The sequence below is a fragment of the Geotrypetes seraphini genome, chromosome 1 (assembly GCF_902459505.1).
Source record: "Geotrypetes seraphini chromosome 1, aGeoSer1.1, whole genome shotgun sequence".
NCBI lineage: Eukaryota > Metazoa > Chordata > Amphibia > Gymnophiona > Dermophiidae > Geotrypetes > Geotrypetes seraphini.
In genome coordinates, this window is record NC_047084.1 from 258,845,222 (window position 1) to 258,866,969 (window position 21,748).

The 21,748-nt window shown below is 41.5% G+C and overlaps 1 protein-coding gene across 2 annotated transcripts in view; it reads left to right on the forward strand.

The window, feature by feature from the left end:
- SH3TC1 (SH3 domain and tetratricopeptide repeats 1) overlaps positions 1-21,748 on the forward strand; it is an 81,511-nt gene that overhangs the window by 25,123 nt on the left and 34,640 nt on the right. The window contains exons 3-9 of one of the 2 annotated variants that reach the window (XM_033950077.1): positions 715-789; positions 6,270-6,397; positions 7,201-7,306; positions 8,322-8,474; positions 11,846-12,041; positions 17,498-17,577; positions 19,674-19,869. In XM_033950077.1, coding sequence (XP_033805968.1) covers positions 715-789; positions 6,270-6,397; positions 7,201-7,306; positions 8,322-8,474; positions 11,846-12,041; positions 17,498-17,577; positions 19,674-19,869 — 934 coding nt within the window. The remainder of the gene's footprint in view (positions 1-714; positions 790-6,269; positions 6,398-7,200; positions 7,307-8,321; positions 8,475-11,845; positions 12,042-17,497; positions 17,578-19,673; positions 19,870-21,748) is intronic. The other variant, XM_033950085.1, reaches the window with a different exon arrangement.

Genomic DNA, 21,748 nt, shown 5'->3' on the forward strand with positions numbered 1-21,748 from the left:
GTATATACTCGAATAGAAATTGATCCGACTATAAGTCGAGACCCCACTTTACCCCAAAAAGGAAGGAAAAAAAATAAAAAATTTTTTTAAAAAATGGTTGACTCAAATATAAGTCGGACGGCTTAATATTCAAGTGCCATGCCCTGTCAGGCTCTACACCCAGCATCTTGCCTTTCCTCCCTCCCCTGTCAGACTCTGCACCCAGCACCCTTCCTGCCAGGCACTGTACCCAGCACCCTTCCCTCCCTCCCCTGTCAGGTACTGTACCCAGCACCCTTCTTTCCTTCCCTCCTTCCCTCCCCTGTCAGGCTCTGTACCCAGCACCCTTCCTTCCCTCCCTCCCGTCAGGCCTTGCACCCAACATCCTTCCTTCCTTCCCTCCCTCCCTCCCCTGTCAGGCTGTGCACCCAGTACCTTTCCTTCCTTCCCCTGTCAGACTCTGCACCCTCCCTCCCAGAATCTGCCCTCTGTCCCCTCTCCCTGTCCTATCCTCATACCTTTGCCGATCCCTGGTGGAGGTGCAGCGGGCAGGAGCAAGCTTTCCAAACTCCTGCTCCGCTATTAACCGGCTGAGCGGCACGAGCAGGAGCGTGATTTGGCACTGCTGCTCAGCGCTGAGCAGCTTCCTTACTGGCTTCTGCAAATTTTCGCCAGTAAGGAAGCCACCATCTCTTTGCTATTGTGATTTTCCCTCATAGCTCTTCTGTTTTCCAGATTTTGTTGACATTAATGACTGCCTGAAGGACAATTCAGAGATATCTCTAGAGTCTGCAGACAGTTTTCCAACAGGTAAGCCTTGACACAGCACATTTTCTCTAGTTTGTTGCAGATTTCACTTTATTATTCACTTTTACCATATTATTACAACTAAATGAGCGATGGTGGTGATTAACAATGTAAGAAAAGGATAATGGAGGTACACTTCTACTTCACAAAATGTGTTATAACAAGGAAATGTATTTTACAGTCATGGAGGAATGAAGTTCATCAATTCCTCCTCTTTTACAAAGCCATGCTGCTGAGCAGCGCGAGATTGCTATATTCAAAATATGAGCTTCAAGGGAAGGAGTCTTATATTTATTTTTTATTTTTTAATATCTTTATTAATTTTAAAGCCAAATATAAGTGCAACATATTATACAATCACATTATACTATAATAGCACTTAAATTCAATCGAAATTATATTCTATGACAAATACATATATCACCCCTCATTTACATATTCAAAAATTGCATTCAGAATTAAAAATATATTCCGACCCCACTGGACGTGCATGATCAAGGGGCAAAATTAACAATCACTCTTTGCAAAATTTTGTCAATGGCTCCCAAATATCCAAAAACTTCTTATAATGTCCCTGTTGTATGGCCATCATACGTTCCATTTTAAAGATGTGACAAAGAGAATCCCACTAAAAGGTATAATTTAACCGATCCCAGTTTTTCCAGTTCCTCAGAATAAGTTGTATGGCAGCTCCTGTCATTATAAAGAGAAGTTTGTTATTGTGAGATGATATTTGACTTTTAGCTCTCATTAATGTGCCAAATAGCACAGGGTCGTACGTTAGTGCCACTGGATTTTCCAGTATTTTGTTTACCTGATCCCAAATGGATCTCCAAAATTTAAGTATCAAGGGACAATAGTACAATAGATGATCCAACGTTCCAGTTTCAAGATGACAGTGCCAGCATCTATTAGACTTGGAACTATCTAATATCTGTAATCGAACTGGGGTCTTATATTTCAATAAGTTAAACTATGGTTGGATTAGCAACCTAGTAATGTGCTTGTTACCTAGTGATTAATCCCAACATTTTGGGAGAGGAGGTATTGTGGGTATGGGAGATGGGTGGAGGAGGGAATCTTTCTTTGAAATTCTCTAATTAGTCACCGACAGGCCTAAGAGCCCAGGCGGAAGGTGACAATGAACGTTCAAGGTTTTTGGGGAGGTAGGAAAGGGGAGTTTAGTAGTGTATGAGGAGACAAGGGGACAAGGTTAAAATGTACAAGTATTGTGTTTGCTATTTGATTGTTATGTTTATGTTATAAGACTAATAAAAATTAAACTAAAGGAAGCTATTAGCCAGAAGGATAGGGACATCTGCGATTATTTGATACATGGATATAATGTGAACTAATCTGTTGGTCTGGTCTTGTTTGTTGCTCATTTATTCTTGTTCTTCTTGTTTTGGCTATTGCTATTTTTGCATTACATTACTTTCTGATTTATATTTCGCCAAAGCCCTTATGAGTTCATGGCAGATAACAATATATTTCTATTACTGGGAACAAACCCAGTTAACATAACTCAATGACAAATATTCAAATAGAACATTAACAGTAGAAGATGATAAATTTCAAGATAATTTTTTTAAAACAAGAATGTCTTTAAAAGTGTTCTAAAAATAGTATATTGACTTACTAATCTTATTAAAATTAGATCATTCCAAATTAAAGGAGCCTGATAAAAGAAGGATGCTTTCCATTGAACAAACGATTTAATTGTCTTTCTAGTGTCTTTCTTTTTGTAAACCAGTTTAGTATGTCTGGGGAAGTGTTTTAGAAATCTTTAAAATAATAATTTTTAAAAACCATGCAAAATGTTAGAAACACACTCTTCCCAGATCACATAAGCATCAACTGTTCTTAAATTCCCCACTCTAGCTTCCTTGTCTCTTACAGTCCTAACTTAACCTTCTAAGTCTTCACTAATCCCTAATTTTAATGCTAAGTTACAATATAGTGCATGGCCACAACTTACTAGCTATAGTATTGATAGTTAACAATTGTTTAAATTATGTTTGAAACAACATAATTGCCGACTAATTCAATTTACATACGTTCCTTTATTAGTTATTGCTTTTTAAAATGTGTCTGGATTGCACAATTTGCTAAACTGATGAGCTGTGTCCGATTAATAAAGCTTTATGGCTTATGAATAACAAAAGCCTCTGATGCCAGTTTTGAATGCCTTCACTGTTAAGTTTCAAGTTTCAAGTTTATTAGGATTTTATATACCGCCTATCAAGGTTATCTAAGCGGTTTTTTACAATCAGGTAACATGTGAAGGGCAATTCTCTAATGAAGACACATCTAGACATCAACCTCAAAATATGCTAATGTAGTCTACAAGGGGCCGCTGAAAAGTTCTCAGCCCAACCAAGAAGAGAACGATGTGGAGCTATGAAACTTATATGTAAACACCAAAAAGTCCAACAGGACAGAGAACCCACGGGTATAAAACAGTACAAAAGGAAGTGGGAACGGACAATGAACACTCCACTGAAGATCACTGATGTGGAGCCATGAACCATATAAGTTATTCCACACTTTCTTGACACTTTTCGTCTCAGTGATATGAAATAAAACAAAAACTGTTAAGAAAAGTATGGAATTAACTTATAAGTGGGAACGGACAATGAAGATCACTGATGTAAAACCAACTTGTTTATTTCAGAAAAGGACATAAGCAGAAGCTGTGGACCTGACATAGCACTGTGTTTCGGCGTCTGAGGAACGCCTGCATCAGGGGTCACTGTGGCGTATATGACAAGTTTGGGATAAAACAAAGTTCGGTCCAACTAACATGCCAGAGTAACCAAAATAACTGAAAAGCTATGGTTACTCTGGCATGTTAGTTGGACCGAGCTTTGTTTTATCCCAGACCTGTCATCTATGAACTTATACGCCACAGTGACACCTGATGCAGGCGTTCCTCAGACACCGAAACGCAGTGCTGTGTCGGGTCCACAGCTTCTGGCTTGTGTCCTTTTCTGAAATAAACAAGTTGGTTTTACATCAGTGATCTTCATTGTCCGTTCCCACTTATAAGTTAATTCCATACTTTTCTTGACATTTTTCGTTTCATTTCATATCACTGAAACGAAAAGTGTCAAGAAAGTGTGGAATAACTTATATGGTTCATGGCTCCACATCATTCTCTTCTTGGTTGAGCTGAGAAAACTTTCAGCGGCCCCTCATATAAAGGGCACACCTTTTATAGAATGTGTGTGCTTACTGTAATAATTGCAAATGCTTAGTTTGGTGGAGTGTCTCAATATGTATACTTTGGAGGAAAAGCAGGAGAGAGGATGATAGAGACGTTTAAACACCTATGTAGCATAAATGTGAATGAGAGAAATCTTTCACTTGAAAGAAAACTCCAGAATAAGAGGGTATAAAATGAAGTTAAGAATTGATAGGTTCAAGAGTAATCTAAGGAAATACTTTTTTACAGAAAGGGTGGTAGATGCATGGAATAGGCTTCCCGCTAGAGGTGGTGGAGACTGTGTCTGTCTGAATTCAAGAAAGCGTGGTTCAGGCAACTGGGATCTCTTAGGGAGAAGAGGAGATAGTGGATGCTATGGATGGGCAGACTGGGCTTTTTGGCCTTTATCTGTCATCTTATTTCTGTGTTTCTATGCATTTCATTACTTGTTCTGCCTAGCACATATCCACTCTCACTCCAAAACACCCTTGCACAGGGTGCATACATATAGATGACATGCTACACATACACGCACCTATTTTGCCATTATAAAAAACTAATGAGCATATTGCAGACTTTTGGGTGCCCTGATGTTGATTATACAGATGCTATTCCATTGCCTTCAATGTGTTGCTCGTAAGCCTGAGCACACATATTTATTGATTTATTCAATTTTCTATTCTGCTGTCCCAAGGGAGTTCAGAACGGTTTACATGAATTTATTCAGGTACTCAAGCATTTTTCCCTCTCTGTCCTGGTGGGCTCACAATTTATCTAATGTACCCGGGGGCAATGGGGGATTAAATGACTTGCCCAGGGTCACAAGGAACAGTGTGGGTTTGAACCTATAACCTTAGGGTGCTGAGGCTGTAGCTGTAACCACTGCGCCTACACTCATTTACCTTAGTTACAAAATATTTCACTCATGGAAATGTACAGAATACTGTATAATTTGAACTCAAGGGTACATAAGTCTAGGGAATCAGATTCTTATATTCACATGTACCTCATATTCCTTTGCATTCATGCTGTCAAGAGGATGATCCCAAGGGTGTGCATATGGGGGTAATTTTATTCATATGTAAATAGTCCAAAAAGGCACATATCTTAAACCTATGTTATAAAGACAGCATAGGTTCCTGTTTCTCTATAAAATAAACTCCCATAACCAGTTTCGATACTACTACTACAGCAAAAGAGGTGTAGCTGTGTGCATAAATATAAATGTATTTTGTAAAATGGGTGACGCATCAAACAATCGTGTGCAGGACATCAGCGTGCCAGATTTAAACTGAATTTGAAAGCGCTCCGAGGGGTGTGGGGGGAACACTTAGTCGTGTTGGTGCCACTGTTGGGGGTGAGGATGGGGGGGGAACCCCCCAACATTACAGAGGAAACTGAACTTTTTCTCTAAACAATAGGGAAAAAGTCTATTTCCTCTATAATGTGGGGCTCCCCCCAACAACCCCCCCCAGCCCCCACGGCAGCACGAACACGACTAAGTTAAATGTGGTGGTGTCCCCTCACAACCCCCCTTGGAGTGCTTTCAAATTGAGTTTAAATCCGGCGCACTGATGTCCTTTGTGCGATTGTTGGCCTGGCTTTGTCTGCGTGCGATTGTCTCGCGCGGTTTTAACTATGAACCGTAAAATGTACATGTACATACATCACAATGCCACCTCAAAAATTGTGCTCTAGGGAATGCCTGTGCTCAAATTAGCATTTTCCATGCACCTGCATTTTAGGCATGCATATGGCCTTTCAGGCCTTTCTGTGTGTAAAACAGATCGTACATGGGAGCAAGGCTTCATAAAGTTACCCCCTTAAGAAGAATCCACTCTCCCATGTAAGAATCCACCCTCCCTTACATGAAGTAGCAGTTGCAGCTGGTCAGCAGAGGCAGTGCTGAAAACAGTCTGCTTGCAGACAGCCTCGGTAGGGCCTTTCCTCTGATGCGTCACTTCTGCTGCAGCTGCTGCTGCTTCGGTAAGTGAGGGGGGTCCAGGAGTCCAGACTCGCGCAGTGGGGGGGGGGAGGGGATATGTTCATTCATTAAAGATGCTGTGTATAAAAGCCCTGTACCATAGGGCTCAAAAAAATCTGCAAAATACTGCCAAGATATTCTGAGGTAAAATTGATTAATCCATTTTAGTAGGAAAAAATAATGCATAGTAAACCACTGTGATAATGGAAGAAAATTGATCAGCACAAAGAGTGGTGGTCCCATGGGTGGTCCCATGAAGTGACTGAGTCATAATTTTTAGTTACTCATTTTCAGATATTTCCTTGACGCTTGTCATGGTCAGAAAAAAGAGCGGGCTTCCAGATCCATATCTACAGGGCAAGCTCAGAGCAAGGCTTCGTTTGCTGGAGAATGACAGCAAGGAGGTGATGGCAGTCTTTAGCGTGAGTCTAGCTCTCCTCTTATACATATTTTACTACTACTTATCATTTCTCTAGTGCTACTAGCAGTGGCATAGTGAGGGTAGGAGGTACTCGGAGCAGTGGCACCCCTGCTCCTTCCCCACCCTCCCACCTCGCCATGAGAGCGTCTTCCCTCTGTACCTGTAACTGTTCGCCGATGTAAGCAGAATCTCTAGTCTGCTGCTTGTGCGGGCCTCAGCTCTCCCTCTGATGTCACTTCCTGGTCCCTCGACCAGTTAGTGACATCAGAGGAAGAGCCGAGGCCAACGCGAACTTCTCCACCCCCAATTTTGGTTGTTTTATGGGGAAACATCCAAATTGGACTTAAGAGGGTATTTTTTCCGAAAATGACCCTCCACGTGTTATTAAAGAACAGCGTTAGTATGCACTAAGGGCTAGATTTTGTAATGGGCGCCTAAAGTTAAGTGCCTATTGCATGTCAATCATACATATGCGCCCATTACAGAATCACGCTTAGCAGCGCCTAACTTAAAACGTAGGCACCTGTAATGTAGCGTTCTCTGTTCCAGCGTAAGCGCAGCGCATATTTGTTTGCAATAGTTTGTCTGGACTTTTTTTGCGAGTTCACATAATTTGGCTAACTGTTCATCCTATTGAAATTGTATGGACCCCTGAAGCAGGCACTGTTTTGCTGAAACACGTCCCATGTCGGGTCATTCAGTAAAGTGAACTCTGTTATCTCAATCTATGCGGACCTTAGTAATCATTGTAATCTACTGTCTGGTGTGTACTTTGATACCCTTTTCTCGTTGCTCTTGTTCTAGGAACTGTCTGCCAGGCTGTTGTCCATTCACAGTGACCAAGATCTAATAATTGTGACATTTAAAACATATGAAGAAGTTTGGAAGTTTTCTACTTACTATTCTCTTGGTAAAATAATCTTCTTTTCAATAACTTTTCTTTTTTTTGAATGTCCTGATTGTTTCACACACATTTCAGTGGAGATTGTGACTATCGACATCTATTGCTAATATCGTGAAAAAGAATTCCACTCACTTAATCCATAACTCATTGACTTGTTTAACATTCATGCTGCTGACATCAGCTAAGACTCAAACCATAAAAGTTGGTGACGGGACTAAAGCATGCCTGACAATCACACGCGGACAAATGAGCTCAGACAAATGTGCGCAGGACGTCAGCACGCTGGATTAAAACTTACATTTAAAGCGCTCCGAGGGTGTGTGTGTGTGGGCTGTTTACTTAGAAGTGTTGGCGCTGCCGTTGGGGGTGGGGGTGGGGGTGGGGGAACCCTCCCCACACACACACACACTTACAGAGGAAAGTGTAATTTTTCCCTAAAACAGGGAAAAATTACACTTTTCTCTGTAATGAGGGAGGGGGTGTTCCCCCCCAAAAAAATAATTTCTCCCTCCCTCCAATATATATCATTATATTTTCAGATAATTTAAAATTAAACCCACCCTCCCCCCACCCTATACTTTAATAAATAAAAGGGGAAGAAATAAATTATTAATTATAATCAATCCATACAATATTTTGTTAATGGCTCCCAAACATCATTAAACTTTTTAAAACGTCCTTGCTGAATGGCTAATACTCTTTCCATTTTGAAAATATGACAAAATGAATTCCACCAAAAACTATAACTTAATCTATCATAATTTTTCCAAGTCTTTATAATATGTTGAATGGCAACTCCTGTCATTATGAGTAAAAGTTTATTATTTTTACAGATATTTGACTATTTGCCCTAATTGATGTTCCAAATAATATAGTATCACATGAGAGTGCTACTGGATTCTCAAGCAAATTATTAATTTGATTAATTAATGCTTTCATTAACATGTGTTTCATGTTGGTATTAATGCTAATGATTATATTGGTTACTACAGTATAGTGTTCACTTAATTTTTTTCCACAGGTTTTGTAAATCATTGCATGGAGAATTTGCTCCTAGACCAGGCTTTCTGGCTGTTCCCACCAGAGAAACAAGAAGAGGAAGAAACTGGGATCAATGTCTACATAAATGAGAAATCCCTAAATATGATGTATAAAGGTCTTCTGATGCAAGAAGGTAAGAAGGAACATTTTTTCTGCTTTCATAAAATACAGTATATCTACAAGGAAAACGGTGGCTATTACATTTTGGCCCCCTTTTACTGAACAGCGCTAGCGTTTTTTAGCGCCAGGAGCCACGCTGAATGCCCCGCATAGAGTTCCTATGAGTGTCGGCAGCTGTGTGCAACATTCAGTGCAGCTCCTGGCACTAAAAAACGCTAGCACGGTTTAGTAAAAGGGGACCCTTGTTTTTAAATGGTTTCAAGCTGATTTGTTTATCAAAAATGGTGATGATGTACCGTATTTACTTGTAAACAGCACATCTCTTAAAATAATACTGAATATCCAGGGAACACTTTTATAGTAAATGTGCCCTTCAGGTACTGCTCGGGAGAAGAGGTACTCACTCCTCATTTTATATACATGATTATTTAGGAAACCAGTGTACCTAGCCAGTGGCGTAGCGAGGGTGGGAGGTGCCCGAGGCAGTTGCGCCCTCCCACACCCTCTTCTCTGTCTCCTGGTCCTTCCCTGCTCCCACGATACACTTGCGCCCTCCCTTCCAACCCTCGTACCTCTTTACATCTTCACCAGCGTGAGCAGCTTCTCTGGCCTGCTGCTTGCGCTGGCATTGGCTTTCTCTCAGACTAGGGTTTCCAGAAGTCCGGATTACCCCGGACATGTCCTCCTTTTCGGGGACATGTCTGGGGGGTCCGGGAGGCTTTTCAAAACTCGGCACTTTGTCTGTGTTTTGAAAAGCATTCCAGGTAGCAGCGATGTCGGGACGGCATCTGCGCACACGCAGATGCAATGTGATGACATCACGCATATGTGTGCATGCATGCGACATCATCGAGTCACACCAGCACGTGCGCAGATGCCCTCCCAACAAGTGACAAGGTTGAGGGGGTGGGGCTGGGAGAGGATTGGGGCAGGACAGGGGACAGGGCCATGGGTCCAGATTTTCACTCCCGAAAATCTGGTAACCTTACCTCTGACGTCACTTCCTAGCCCCGTGACCTGGAAGTGATTTCAGAGGGAGCTAGGCCGGCACGACCAGCAGGCTAGAGCAGTTGCTCGCACTGGTGAAGATTTTAAAGAGGTACAGGGGTGGAGAAGGGAGGGCACGAGTGTGGCATGGGGGATGGAGAGGTGCTGGTGCCCCTACCAAGACGGCGCCCTGGGTTTTCTGCCCCCGCCCCATGCCACTCTACCAACCTACTGCAAAGGTGAATCAACACCTACATGGAAATTTCTGGCATTATCATGTGTACCAGAAAATACCCATTAAAAGACTAAATGGAAGGGAAAAAAACCTCAGAACTGTACTGTATATGGCACTAACCAAAAGAGTTCAGTCATCAGCTTAAAACAAACTTCCAAAACCAAGCCAATTTATGTAAAAAAATAATTTGTATGAATGAATCTTTTAGTGGATATAATTTACTGTGCATATTTTAATATTTCCAAAAAAATCAAGAAGACTTATTTTTTCAAAATCAGTATGAATGGAGTCTTGAAAAAAATGCCTAGCACTTAGCAGTTTCTTTAAAGCTCCTTAGTTTGTAGAGACTCTTAAGAAAGTGTTAGTTGCAGTAACTAGGTCTGGGTGCATTACTCTGGTAGGATGCTTCTCTGTAAGCCTATTTAAGTCTCCTGTAAGCTTCCTGTCTTGTTCTCTCTTGCTTCTCAAGTCTGGATCTTCTGTACTCTTTCAGTTCTCTTACTGTTCCACTTCTGTCCCCCTTTGCAGAATGTGGTGGTGGGTTGGTTTCTCATTTCAATTTATCAAGTGGCATTGCTCTACTCTGTCTTTCAAATGCAGTGGATGGACTAGTTAAAGGCCCTCTTCTCCTTGTGTGGTGCAGTGGATAGGGAAGAAGGAGCAAAAGACAAACAAATTCAAACTGAACTGTTTATACCAGCCACACTTTTTCTGCAATAGGGGTCTTCCTCTATCTGCATATTGGTCAGGAGAGACACCCCCTGTTTACAGAAACTGTGGAGATATTGAGAAGTCAAAGTCCTGTATCTTGGTAGAGCCACTAGAGCTGTGATTCTTAAGGGCACAGAATCCTAAATGTCTCTACACATGAAACTTCTATTAAGTTATTTGAATGTATTAGTACCTGCCCTAAGCACTTTTCATGTACAGTGTTCCCCTGCAAATTCGTAGTTCGCGAATTGCGGACTCGCTCATTCGCAGTCTGCTCCGACCACCTCTTCCTGTAATAAAGTCGGGCTACACCAATCAGGAGCTGCATGTCAAAGCAGCTCCTGATTGGTGTAGCCCGACTTTACTACAGGAAGAGGTGATCAGAACAGACCGCGAGTGATTTTCGTCACCCGCTGGCGCTCCAGCTGCCCTCTCCTGCCTCCCCTGCCTCCCCTGCCTTTTGACAGATGAAAAACTGCGTTCGCGGTTTTTCAAAATTCATGGGGATTTCTGGAACGGAACCCCTGCAAATTTGGGGGGAGTACTGTAAACCCTTTTCTGTGCACTAACATTGTTTCAGATCATTGATTGAAGCATCCACCAGACATTCTTTTCATACTAAAATAAGCACTTTTCAATTTGTTAAAATTTGGAAACATGGCTGCTAGTGATGCAATTTACCAGCTATTTTCCCAACTGGAGAAATAGGAGGAGAGGGATGCATATCAAAATTAACAAAAATTTCTAATATGGAAATCCTTGGATGAGGCTGAAACACTTAAAAGTTCCATAGATTCGTCAAAGCATCTCAAGAATCTTTTTAACATAACATAAAATTTTATTTGTAAACTGCTATGCACCAAACAGTTCGATGCAATTAACAATTCAAATATATTGAACATCCTCAGCACAAATACAGCAAAATAAATACAATATTTGTACAAATGAAGCAGTTGTTATCAAGATCCACAGGTATAACTATGTATCTGCATGTGGAAATTCCCAAAATTCACAGACAACCTCTCTAGGCAGACTGAGGCCCTCTTTTACTAAGGTAGTTAACTGATTAGCATGTGCTAATCGATTTAGCACATGATAATTGGTTTTCGCACCTTAGTAAAAGAGGGGGGTGAGTGCCACAAACTTTTCATGATTTAGCTCTTGTGGTTCAGCAGTGTTTTTCTAACCGGAGTCTGGATTAAATCCGTGAGGTTCAAATTCAAACCTGTCATGTCCCTAGCCACAGAGCCCAAAACGAAGGACTGCTGCTAAACATGAAGTGGAGACAATTACAAATTCCTGAAAAAGAAATATAAAATTGTAATTGGGGTTTGAAAGTGGGAAAGCATCAAATGATTTTCTAATCTGGATCATCTTTATAATGCATTTTCTACGTAGAAATGAATCCTACAGTAGTTTTTCCAACTAATAAAACCTTTCCTCTGTTTAAGGAACATTCTTTGTACTGTGTCATGACAACCATATTCGAGAGGCAGCTGTTGTAGATGGTGAGGTGAGGGTTTACCAACAGAGGGAGAATACCCTTGAAGACATCCCTGGAGGGTATGCTCAGGACATACAGGAATTGTTTAGTGACAAGAATGTCCTGCCCAGGTCTGCTTTGGAACCTGTCAGCCCCTTTCATCAGTAGGTATATTTTAAAATATACAGTAATTTTAACTTCTAATGTTATAGTTTCATAGTTTATTTAAATTTTGATTAAACGCTTATCCAAAGGTACAAACAGTACAGTTAGTGACTTTTCATAACATGAGTTTATGGTCAATCATTTTTATTAAATTTCAACCATAAAGAAAGAAAACAAAATACACAAAACCACCCCAGATCAGCAGTTGCCAAACCAAAACAAAAAGAAAAAACATCAAGTCAACAAACGACTGTGTGCTCTGTGTGTTAAAGTGGCACAAAAAGGTAGCAACAAATGATATATAAATTCATCTTTCTGGAGTCCAAAGGTCCAACAACCTGACGATCCATTCCAGCCAATTAGATCATCAAAATCCGCCAATGAGCGAAGGTGGGTGCAAGTGGTGTCAGCCAGCCTTGTAAAATTGTCTTAATACCCACATATATCGCTCTCTGGGTAAATGCAGAACAGCCCGAACGTCGCAGAACCATAAAGAAAGTCAAGGAGAACAGAGAGCTAGGGTGCAGGTTTTAAGTACAATTCCAAAGATGACCAATCCACTGGCAGAGATGATGCCAAAAAGGTAACATGACGGGGCAAGTCCAGAACATGTGACCTAGTGTGGCATGAGAGGTCGAACATTTAGGACAAGCATCTGAAGGGATTAAGTGTGCTTGGAATGCCCAATTAGGTGCAAAAAATGCTCGCAACACAAATTTGTAATAACGTTCCCTTTCCACAGCGGATATCAACAAAGCAGCACTCAGACGTAAACTCCTCTTCAACAAGTCGACAGTAATAGATATCTGAAGTTCTTAAGTCCATTTAGCAGCATAAGTGCCATAATCCAATTCCTTAGTAGCCTTCAAAAGATAATGGTGATGATAACGTTATGGCTCCATAAGCAGTATGAAAAAGTTACATGTTTGAACTTTTGCAATTTTTAAATATTTGGTTTCACTTAAAAGAATGGGGCTTGGACTGCTGTGTTACAAACTGTTTGCTCTAACAGAATTCATTAAAACCTCACTTTTTGTTTCTGGTGATAGAAACATAACATAGAAACATAGAAATAGACGGCAGATAAAGGCCACGGCCCATCAAGTCTGCCCACTCCAATAACCCTCCCTATCTATCTTTGCGGATAGATCCCACATGTCTGTCCCATCTTGCCTTAAAATCTGGCACGCTGCTGGCCTCAATAACCTGAAGTGGAAGACTATTCCAGCTATCAACCACCCTTTCAGTGAAGAAGAATTTCCTAGTGTCACCGTGCAGTTTCCCGCCCCTGATTTTCCACTGATGCCCCCTGTTGCCGCGGGACCCTTGAAGAAGAAGATATCCTCTTCCACCTCGATGCGACCTGTGAGGTACTTGAATGTCTCGATCATATCTCCCCTCTCTCTACGTTCCTCGAGTGAGTAGAGCTGCAACTTCCCTAACCGCTCTTCATACGGGAGCTCCTTGAGTCCCGAGACCATCCTGGTGGCCATTCTCTGGACCGATTCCAGTCTCAGCACATCCTTGCGGTAATGTGGCCTCCAAAATTGCACACAGTACTCCAGGTGCGGTCTCACCATGGATCTATACAGTGGCATAATGACTTCAGGTTTACGGCTGACGAAACTCCTACGTATGCAACCTATGATTTGCCTTGCTTTGGATGAAGTTTGCTCTACTTGATTTGCAGACTTCATGTCTTCCCTGACAATCACCCCTAAGTCTCTTTCTGCTTCAGTTTTTGTCAAGATCTCGCCATTTAGTGTGTAAATCCTGCATGGATTTCGGCTTCCCAGGTGCATGACTTTGCATTTTTTGGCATTGAAACTGAGTTGCCAGGACCTAGACCATCGTTCCAGTAGAAGTAGGTCATGCATCATATCGTCTGCCATTGAATTTTTGTCTGTGATATGTTATGTGTAGGTCATTGTAAAAAAAAAAACAACCCTTTTTTAATATATGTACACCACCTTGAAACTCTGTAAAGGCGATTTATCAAATTTTTAATAAACTTGAAACTTAACTACCTCTTCCCAGAGGTGTCACCTTTTTTTTAGCCTGTCCTCCCAAAGAAGCTCAGAACAGGTTACAAATCAGGTACTCAAGCATTTTCCCTATCTGTCCCAGTGGACTCAGGCTGTTTAATGTACCTGGGACAGTGGAAGATTAAGGGGTCCTTGTACTAAGGCGCGCGCTAAATGCTAACGCGTCCGTTATATTCTATGGACGTGTTAGCATTTTGCGCACGCTAAATCGGCTAGCGTGCCTTAGTAGAAGAGTGGGTAAGTGACTTACCCAGGATCACAAGGAGCCGCGTGAGGTTTGAACCCACAACCTCAGCGTGCTGAGGTCATAACTGTAACCATTACACCACACTCTCCATATAGCCCTAAAAAGGTCAAAATAAATTGCCAAACCTCTCTGAACATCTAGGGAAAAGCCCAAAAAGTCCCAAAATGTTTTGCTTACACAGCCCTAGTGACATTTCAGAGAAATGTAGTTTAGCTGTCGGGAAGGCTGTTGAGATTCATCAGTTCAGATCCTGCTCTTCCTCTGACTCTCACTATGAAATTAGTCAAAGTACCACTATGTGACAAGAGTTATGTAACTTGAATATAAATGAACTGCTGCAATGCAGTTAAGCACAGTGAGTGGCTCATTAATGTTATGGTTTGTAAAAAATATGCATGAGAAAAGCTTTGTGGGCCAGTTTTTGCCAAACCTTCTTCCCCCACCTAAAAAAAAAAACCCCCAAAACCAAAATTAAACTAAACAAAAAAAAACCCTTCACCTCAAGAATGTAATTGTTGTATAGCTTAGTTTTGTTTTTGTTTTTTTAAATATCTTTATTCATTTTAAAGCCCAAAATAAGTGCAACATATTATACAGACATTTTACACTTTAACAGCACTTAGGGGTCCTTTTATCAAGCTGCGGTAGGGGTTTAACGCATGTAATACCGTGCGTTAAACCGCCTGCCGCGCTAGCTATTAACGCATGCATTGAGCAGGCGTTAGTTTTTTAGCTGGCTGCGGAGGTTAGCGTGTGATGAAATGTTGGACGTGCTAACCCTGCTAGCGCGGCTTGATAAAAGGACCCCATAAATTCTATCAAATTATATTTTATGACAAATACATATATCATCCCCCCTTTCTAAATATCCAACAATTGCATTCAAATTAAAAGTATCTCCCCACCCACCCTGGACGTGTATGATCAAAGGGCAAAATCAACAATCACTTCTTACAGAATTTTGTCAATGGCTCCCAAACATCCATAAATTTTCTATAACGTCCCTGTTATATGGCCATCATATGTTCCATTTTAAAAGTGTGGCATGGAGATTCCCACCAGAAAGTATAATTTAACCGATTCCAGTTAATCCAATTCCTCAAAATAAGTTGTATGGCAACCCCTGTCATAATAAAGAGAAGTATAACTTAGTTTTAAGTGGTCAATGGCCTCCTGTCTGAGGGCCCAGCAGTGACGTTCAGATCCCTGAAACCTTTTAGCCTCTTGACTATCATAATGATCAAATTCCTGGTAGACTGGTGGCCCTTTAAGCATAACCTCCCAAGTACCAGTACAAAACAGGACTGCACACAACCTGCAAAAGCCCCACCTCTCCTAAATTGCACAAATCTTGCACCCAGGAAAGCTCTTGGCTCCTTCCTGAGCCAAGTTCCACCTCCAGATGTAACATTCCAGGTGGGATTACAGTGACGTAGCCACAAGTGGACTTGGGCCCATCTACATAAAGCTCAGGCCCACCCCAAAATCTCACACCCTTGTTATGGTTGGTGAGGATTCTCCGGCGGCAAGAACTCCTCCCTTTCCCACTTGCTCCAGCCCATAGCACTGTCCAAGCGCTGGCATCCCTCTGCCCTTGGGGGGCTCCACTGCACATGCTCAGTTTTGTGCATGTATGGAAACTGAACATGTGCAGGGATAGCGGCAGCTGCAGTGCATAGACAGAGCTGCAGGCTGGAACAAATGGGAGAGGGAAGAGTTCTTGCCACAAGAGGACCCTTACAGCTGGCGGGGCTTGGGAAACCCCACCAGCTCAGGTATTTTTTAATGCTTTGAGCTGGCCTGAGTGGGGGGGGTGGACCACATGTGCCCATCCAGTTTGCCCAGTGGCCCAACCAAAATTTGAAATCTGGCTATGACTCTGGTTGGGAACGAGAGCAGTCTTCCTTCTTCTGCTATGCCATCAACATCTTCAAAAGTGATAATGCCTGACCACTAATATACATTAATATTGACAAATAAAACTTGTTAAAATAGAAAAGTTCTCACAGAATGCCTCATTTCTTTCATTTTATATATTTTCTTTGATTCTTACATGAGTGATTAAGTAGTAATGGAGCAATTCCATAAACTAGGTGCTGTGATGCATACATGTTTAGAATAGTGAGGGTGGGAGGCATATGTCTTCGGGGGGAGGGGGTCCCAGCACAAGGGACTGGTTATTCCCCCTGCTGGTGATCTTCGGGGGGGGGGGGGGTAAGGGGTATGAGTGAGTTTCCGGCAGAAGGGACTGGGCCTACATTTCCAGCGCCTACTTTCGACAAGAATTGGATCCATAGAGGCACCTACTGGCGCCTACATCCAGTTCCAGTGTAAATCACGCCTACTTTTGACTTAGGGTCCGGAAGGTGCCTCTATGGATGGGAGATGGCTGCTGTTCTTTATAGGCACCTCCAGGCATCTACTTTTTGTTTTTACTAATGTGTTTTTAATTGGTAGTCAATTACTGGGCCGTTTATCACCAATTAAAACAATTAAGTTAGGTGGCGGTAGGATGCCAGCTGCCACCTAACTTAGAGTGCTGTTACGAGAATCAAGGTCTTAGTGCTCATTATGTTTGGCACCATTTACTGAATCTAGTCATATGAATGTCCAAGCAGTATATAGATTCTAACACTTACACCAGCTCTATGGAATGCGCTACCGGAGGAAGTGATCAGGCAGAGTACGGTACAAGGATTCAAACAGGGATTGGATGGATTCCTGAGGGATAAAGGGATCGTGGGATACTGAGGGAAAAGGAGATAGAGGGGTATTGATAGAGGATTACTGCGCAGGTCCTGGACCTGTTGGGCCGCCGCGTGAGCGGACTGCTGGGCACGATGGACCTCAGGTCTGACCCAGTGGAGGCATTGCTTATGTTCTTATGTTCTTATAATTGATCATGTCTAAATGTTAGGCACATTAATACCCTGCAATGCTAGCATTCTATAAAGTAACATAGGTGTCTACTTTCCTTTATAGAAAAGGCACCTACAAGGTACCCCCAAGGTGCCTAATTGTGGGCATCCTGTTTTAGAACTGCCCCCTGAATGATGAGATTTAGCTTTTTTATATCCTGGTGCTGGCTTTGGGGTTGAACATTTTCTAGATCTGTTTCTGTCACAGTTGTAATGGGCTGTGTGTTCTCATTGTCCCTATACAGATGGTTCCTGAAAGCACATTCCATTTTGGAATCTGTTGATGTTTTTCGTACGGTGCAAGGCACAATCAGCAATCAGATTGGTAAGAAGCTGCATTTCAAGATATAACGGTTCATAGTCTGTTGCGTGCGAGACACCAGCGCACCGACAATCCAGCGCTGACAAAACGGCGCAAGAAAGAAGCGTGCCGCAGAAAAACTTAATTTTAAAGAGCTCCAAAGCAGGATGTGAGTGGGGAGCCCCCCCACTTTACTGCATTATGTTCGTGCTGCTGTTAGGGGGGGGGGGTTGGGGGGTTGGAACCTTCCATTATAAAGAAAACGGAACTTTTCCTGATTTTTTCGGGAAAAGTTCCGTTTTCTCTATAATGTGGGGAGTTGCACCCCCTACACCCCCCCAATGGCAGCGTGAACATGATGCATTAAAGTGGGGGGGTTCCCCCCACTCCCCCCCGTCGGAGCTCTTTAAAATTAAGTTTTTCCACGGCACACTTCTTTCTTGCGCTGAATTGTCAGCGCTGAATTGTCGGCGTGCTGGTGTCTCGCGCACGATTATCCTATCACCGATATAACAGTAGTTCCAGAGCTGAGATTTAGAAATAATGCTGAGAAAATAAACTGGACTGACACTGCCACAGAAAAATCATAGTGGACCTCAGATTTCCTCAGTATTGCGCTGATATCACTGAGTAGGTTTTGCATTTTTCTTTGGATGTGCTCACCTTTGACACAATGAAAAGTGAATAAAATCATAACTCTTTTGGAGTCAAATTAGCATATCTTCCCAAGCTGCTGGTCTCTTTTCTTCATACTAGTAAAACAACTTCCAGTACAAGTATTCTAACCAATTAGGGGAGCTGCATTCAAAGGATTTTATAGTTTCATGCAAAAAGTGCATTTTTAAAGTAGTCTGCCCATATGTAAGTTAAAGTATGTCTGTTTCACATTCTGCATACTTTTCCATGTAGATAGAATGGGGAGTTAGGTCGGGGAACTGAACATTTGTACACGGGTTTCGTTTTCAAATCTCTGCAAATATTTTCAGGTCCGTGTTGTATACCTGTTTCCATCCTGGTGCAGAGGGCACAGGTAATACATACCTCCTGTGTTGTGCACGATTCATAGACATTTGCGCGCAAGACAATTGCACGCAAACACGTGCGGTCAGATGCACGCAAGTCTTTATAGCGCAAGGCAATAGCATGCAGGACTTTATAGCGCAAGACTATAGCGCACAAGTCATTATAGCGCAAGACAATAGCATGCAGGACTTTATAGCGCAAGACAGTGCACAATTCATAACGCAAGACAATAGCGTGCAGGACTTTATAGCGCAAGACAATAGCGTGCAAGTTATAGTGCAAGACAATAGCGCACAGGACTTTATAGCACAAGACAATAGCGCGCAAGTCATTATAGCGCAAGACAATAATGTGCAGGACATTATAGTGCAAGACAGTGCACAAGTCATAGCACAAGACAATAGCGTGCAGAACTTTATAGCGCAAGACAATAGCGTGCAAGTTATAGCGCAAGACAATAGCGCACAGGACTTTATAGCACAAGACAATAGCGCACAAGTCATTATAGCGCAAGACAATAGCACGCAGGACTTTATAGAGCATTACAGCATGCAAGTCTACGCTCAATTGTCTTCGCGCAAGTGTCCGCACGCTTTTGTCTTGCGCGCATTTGACTTCCCACCGTTATGCACACACCGGGGTCACTCTTTCTGGAGTTTTGCTTTGAGAATGAGTTTGTAGCCCTGCTCATGCAAAATACTGCTAGGGCTGCAAGATCTCCACAGGCTCCTTATTGCCTTCAGAGTCTTCAGATATGTAAATGGATTTTTAAAATTGCTTTGTAAAAAAAAAAAAGCCAGGTAGTTGTGTAAGAGTTAATCTAGAATAAGTACCTCATTTTATCCACTGTTTGTCTTTATCTCACTGTTGTCTTTAAGTATTTGTGGGAAGTACAGTCTTTTCATTTTGAATATGGTTGAAAGCATTGGCACAGAAGTACTGTTAATGTATTTTCACTGTTTACGTAAATGCTTGGAACATAAATGTCCACTATTTACAACTAGGTAGCCAGCTATGATTCTCACTAGTTATGAGAATATCAAATAATCACTTCTACATGCTGATACTTTGATATATCTCTAAATGTTTTCTTGCAGCTGTGGGATTTTCAGTTGCTGTGGCTGATTACAGAAGTGATATGCCTGAAGAGATTAGCTTTCAGTGTGGAGATAGGATTGAGATCATTGGCTCATTCATAGAATGTATGCAGTGGTTTGTTGGAAGACATGTACCTACTGGTCACACTGGCTTTGTGAAGACCTGCCATGTGAAGACTGACATCTCTGGAACTGAGTAAGGAACTGAAAATACAGTGCCAGTATCTTAATATGCTCTAAACATAACGTGACCATATATTTTTTTTCATCAAAAGGGGACATCTATTAATTGTCAATCCCGCCACCAATCCCGCCCTAGCCCCGCCCCAATCCTGCCCTAGCCCCGCCTCAACCCTGCCCTTCCCCCGTCCTCAATCCCGCCCCCAATTTCTTCCATTCATTTTTCATGTACACATAATATCTTCATACTAATTCATAATGGTAACCTTAAAATTAAAAAAAATGTTATCTCTAATGGAAAACTGCTGGATTTTACACAATTGCAACATAAATTTGGGCTTCATAAATCACAATGTTTTCGCTGGTTGCAATTGAAGCAGGCCATTCAGGCGGGGTTCCCTGAATGGAAAAATCTTAATACACAATCCAGTTTGGAATTCTTATGTTTTCAGGCGGACTTTCTGGGTCACCAGGCCGCACAGTGGTATAAATCTATTAGTGATTTGGTTAATAAAAAACCTAAAAATGGTCTGAGGGATATTTGGAGCATTGAGATTAAGCATCAGATTTCAGCATCTCAATGGCCACAAATTTGGTCTTGGAGAATGAGATGTACAATGTCAGCGTCTATGAGACAAACGTGGTTTTTTTTGTTACATAGAGCTTTCTGGACCCCAGTTAGATTACAAAAATTAAATAGTTCCTTGTCCAATAGGTGCTGGCATTGCAAATTAGAGATTGAGACTTTGGATCATCTTTTATTCTACTGTCCCCATATCTTAGCCTTTTGGAACTCAATCTGGGATCAAATAAATTGTTTATTGGAAAACCATGTAGCGTTATCATATGATACTGTGATATTTGGAATGTCTATGAGAAAAAAGAGTCAGATATCAGCGTGTAACAACAAACTTTTAATGATTTTGACTGGAGTTGCCATCCAACATATTACTAATAACTGGAAAGATCACAGTAGGCTTAATTTTAATTTTGGGTGGAACTCAGTATGACACATATATAGAATGGAAAGATCAATAGCGGTACAGAATGGAAATTATAAAAATTTTATTAAAATATGGGAGCCATTAACATCTTTCTGTCATGATTAAATGCCATTTTTCTATTAATTACATATCATTCAGTATTGGGTGGGGGGTGGGATTCAAATTATATGATCTTATAATGAATAGAGGGTTTTGAGGGAGGGTGGGATGAGGGGTAAATTTTTATTTATAAGATATAATGATAAGATGTTCAAGTGCTCAATGCTAAATGTGTTTATTATATAATATTTGTACACTTGATGAAAGTTTTAAAATGAATAAAGAATTAAAAAAAAAATAAAATTAAAAAAACTACAAAGCAAACTATACGCAGAGAAAATGTTAATTATCATTTGGGGTTTTCAAAGATGTCCAGGCAAATGACTTTAAAATATGCAATGTCACCTCAGTAACTATAGAAAAATAGACAAATATAGTGCAAAATATAGACAGCAGATATAAATTCTCAAAACTGATACGTTTTGATCACTAAATTGAAAATAAAATCATTTTTCCTATCTTTGCTGTCTGGTGATTTCATGAGTCTCTGGTTGTATTTCCTTCTTACTGTGTATCCTTTCTTTCATTTTTTTCTTTTTCTTTACTCAGGTCCAACTATTGTCCCTTTCTATTCCCTCCCTCCTTCTTTCCTATGTCCTTAGTGCCCCCCAGTGCCTCTGTCCTGTGTCCCTAATGCCCCCAGTGCCTCCTTCCCATGTCCATAGTGCCCCCAGTGCCTCTCCTGTGTCCTTAGTGCCCTCAGTGCCTCCTTCTCGTGTCCATAGTGCCCCCAATGCCTCCTTCCCATGTCCATAGTGCCCACATTGCCTCATTCCCTTGTCCATGGTGCCC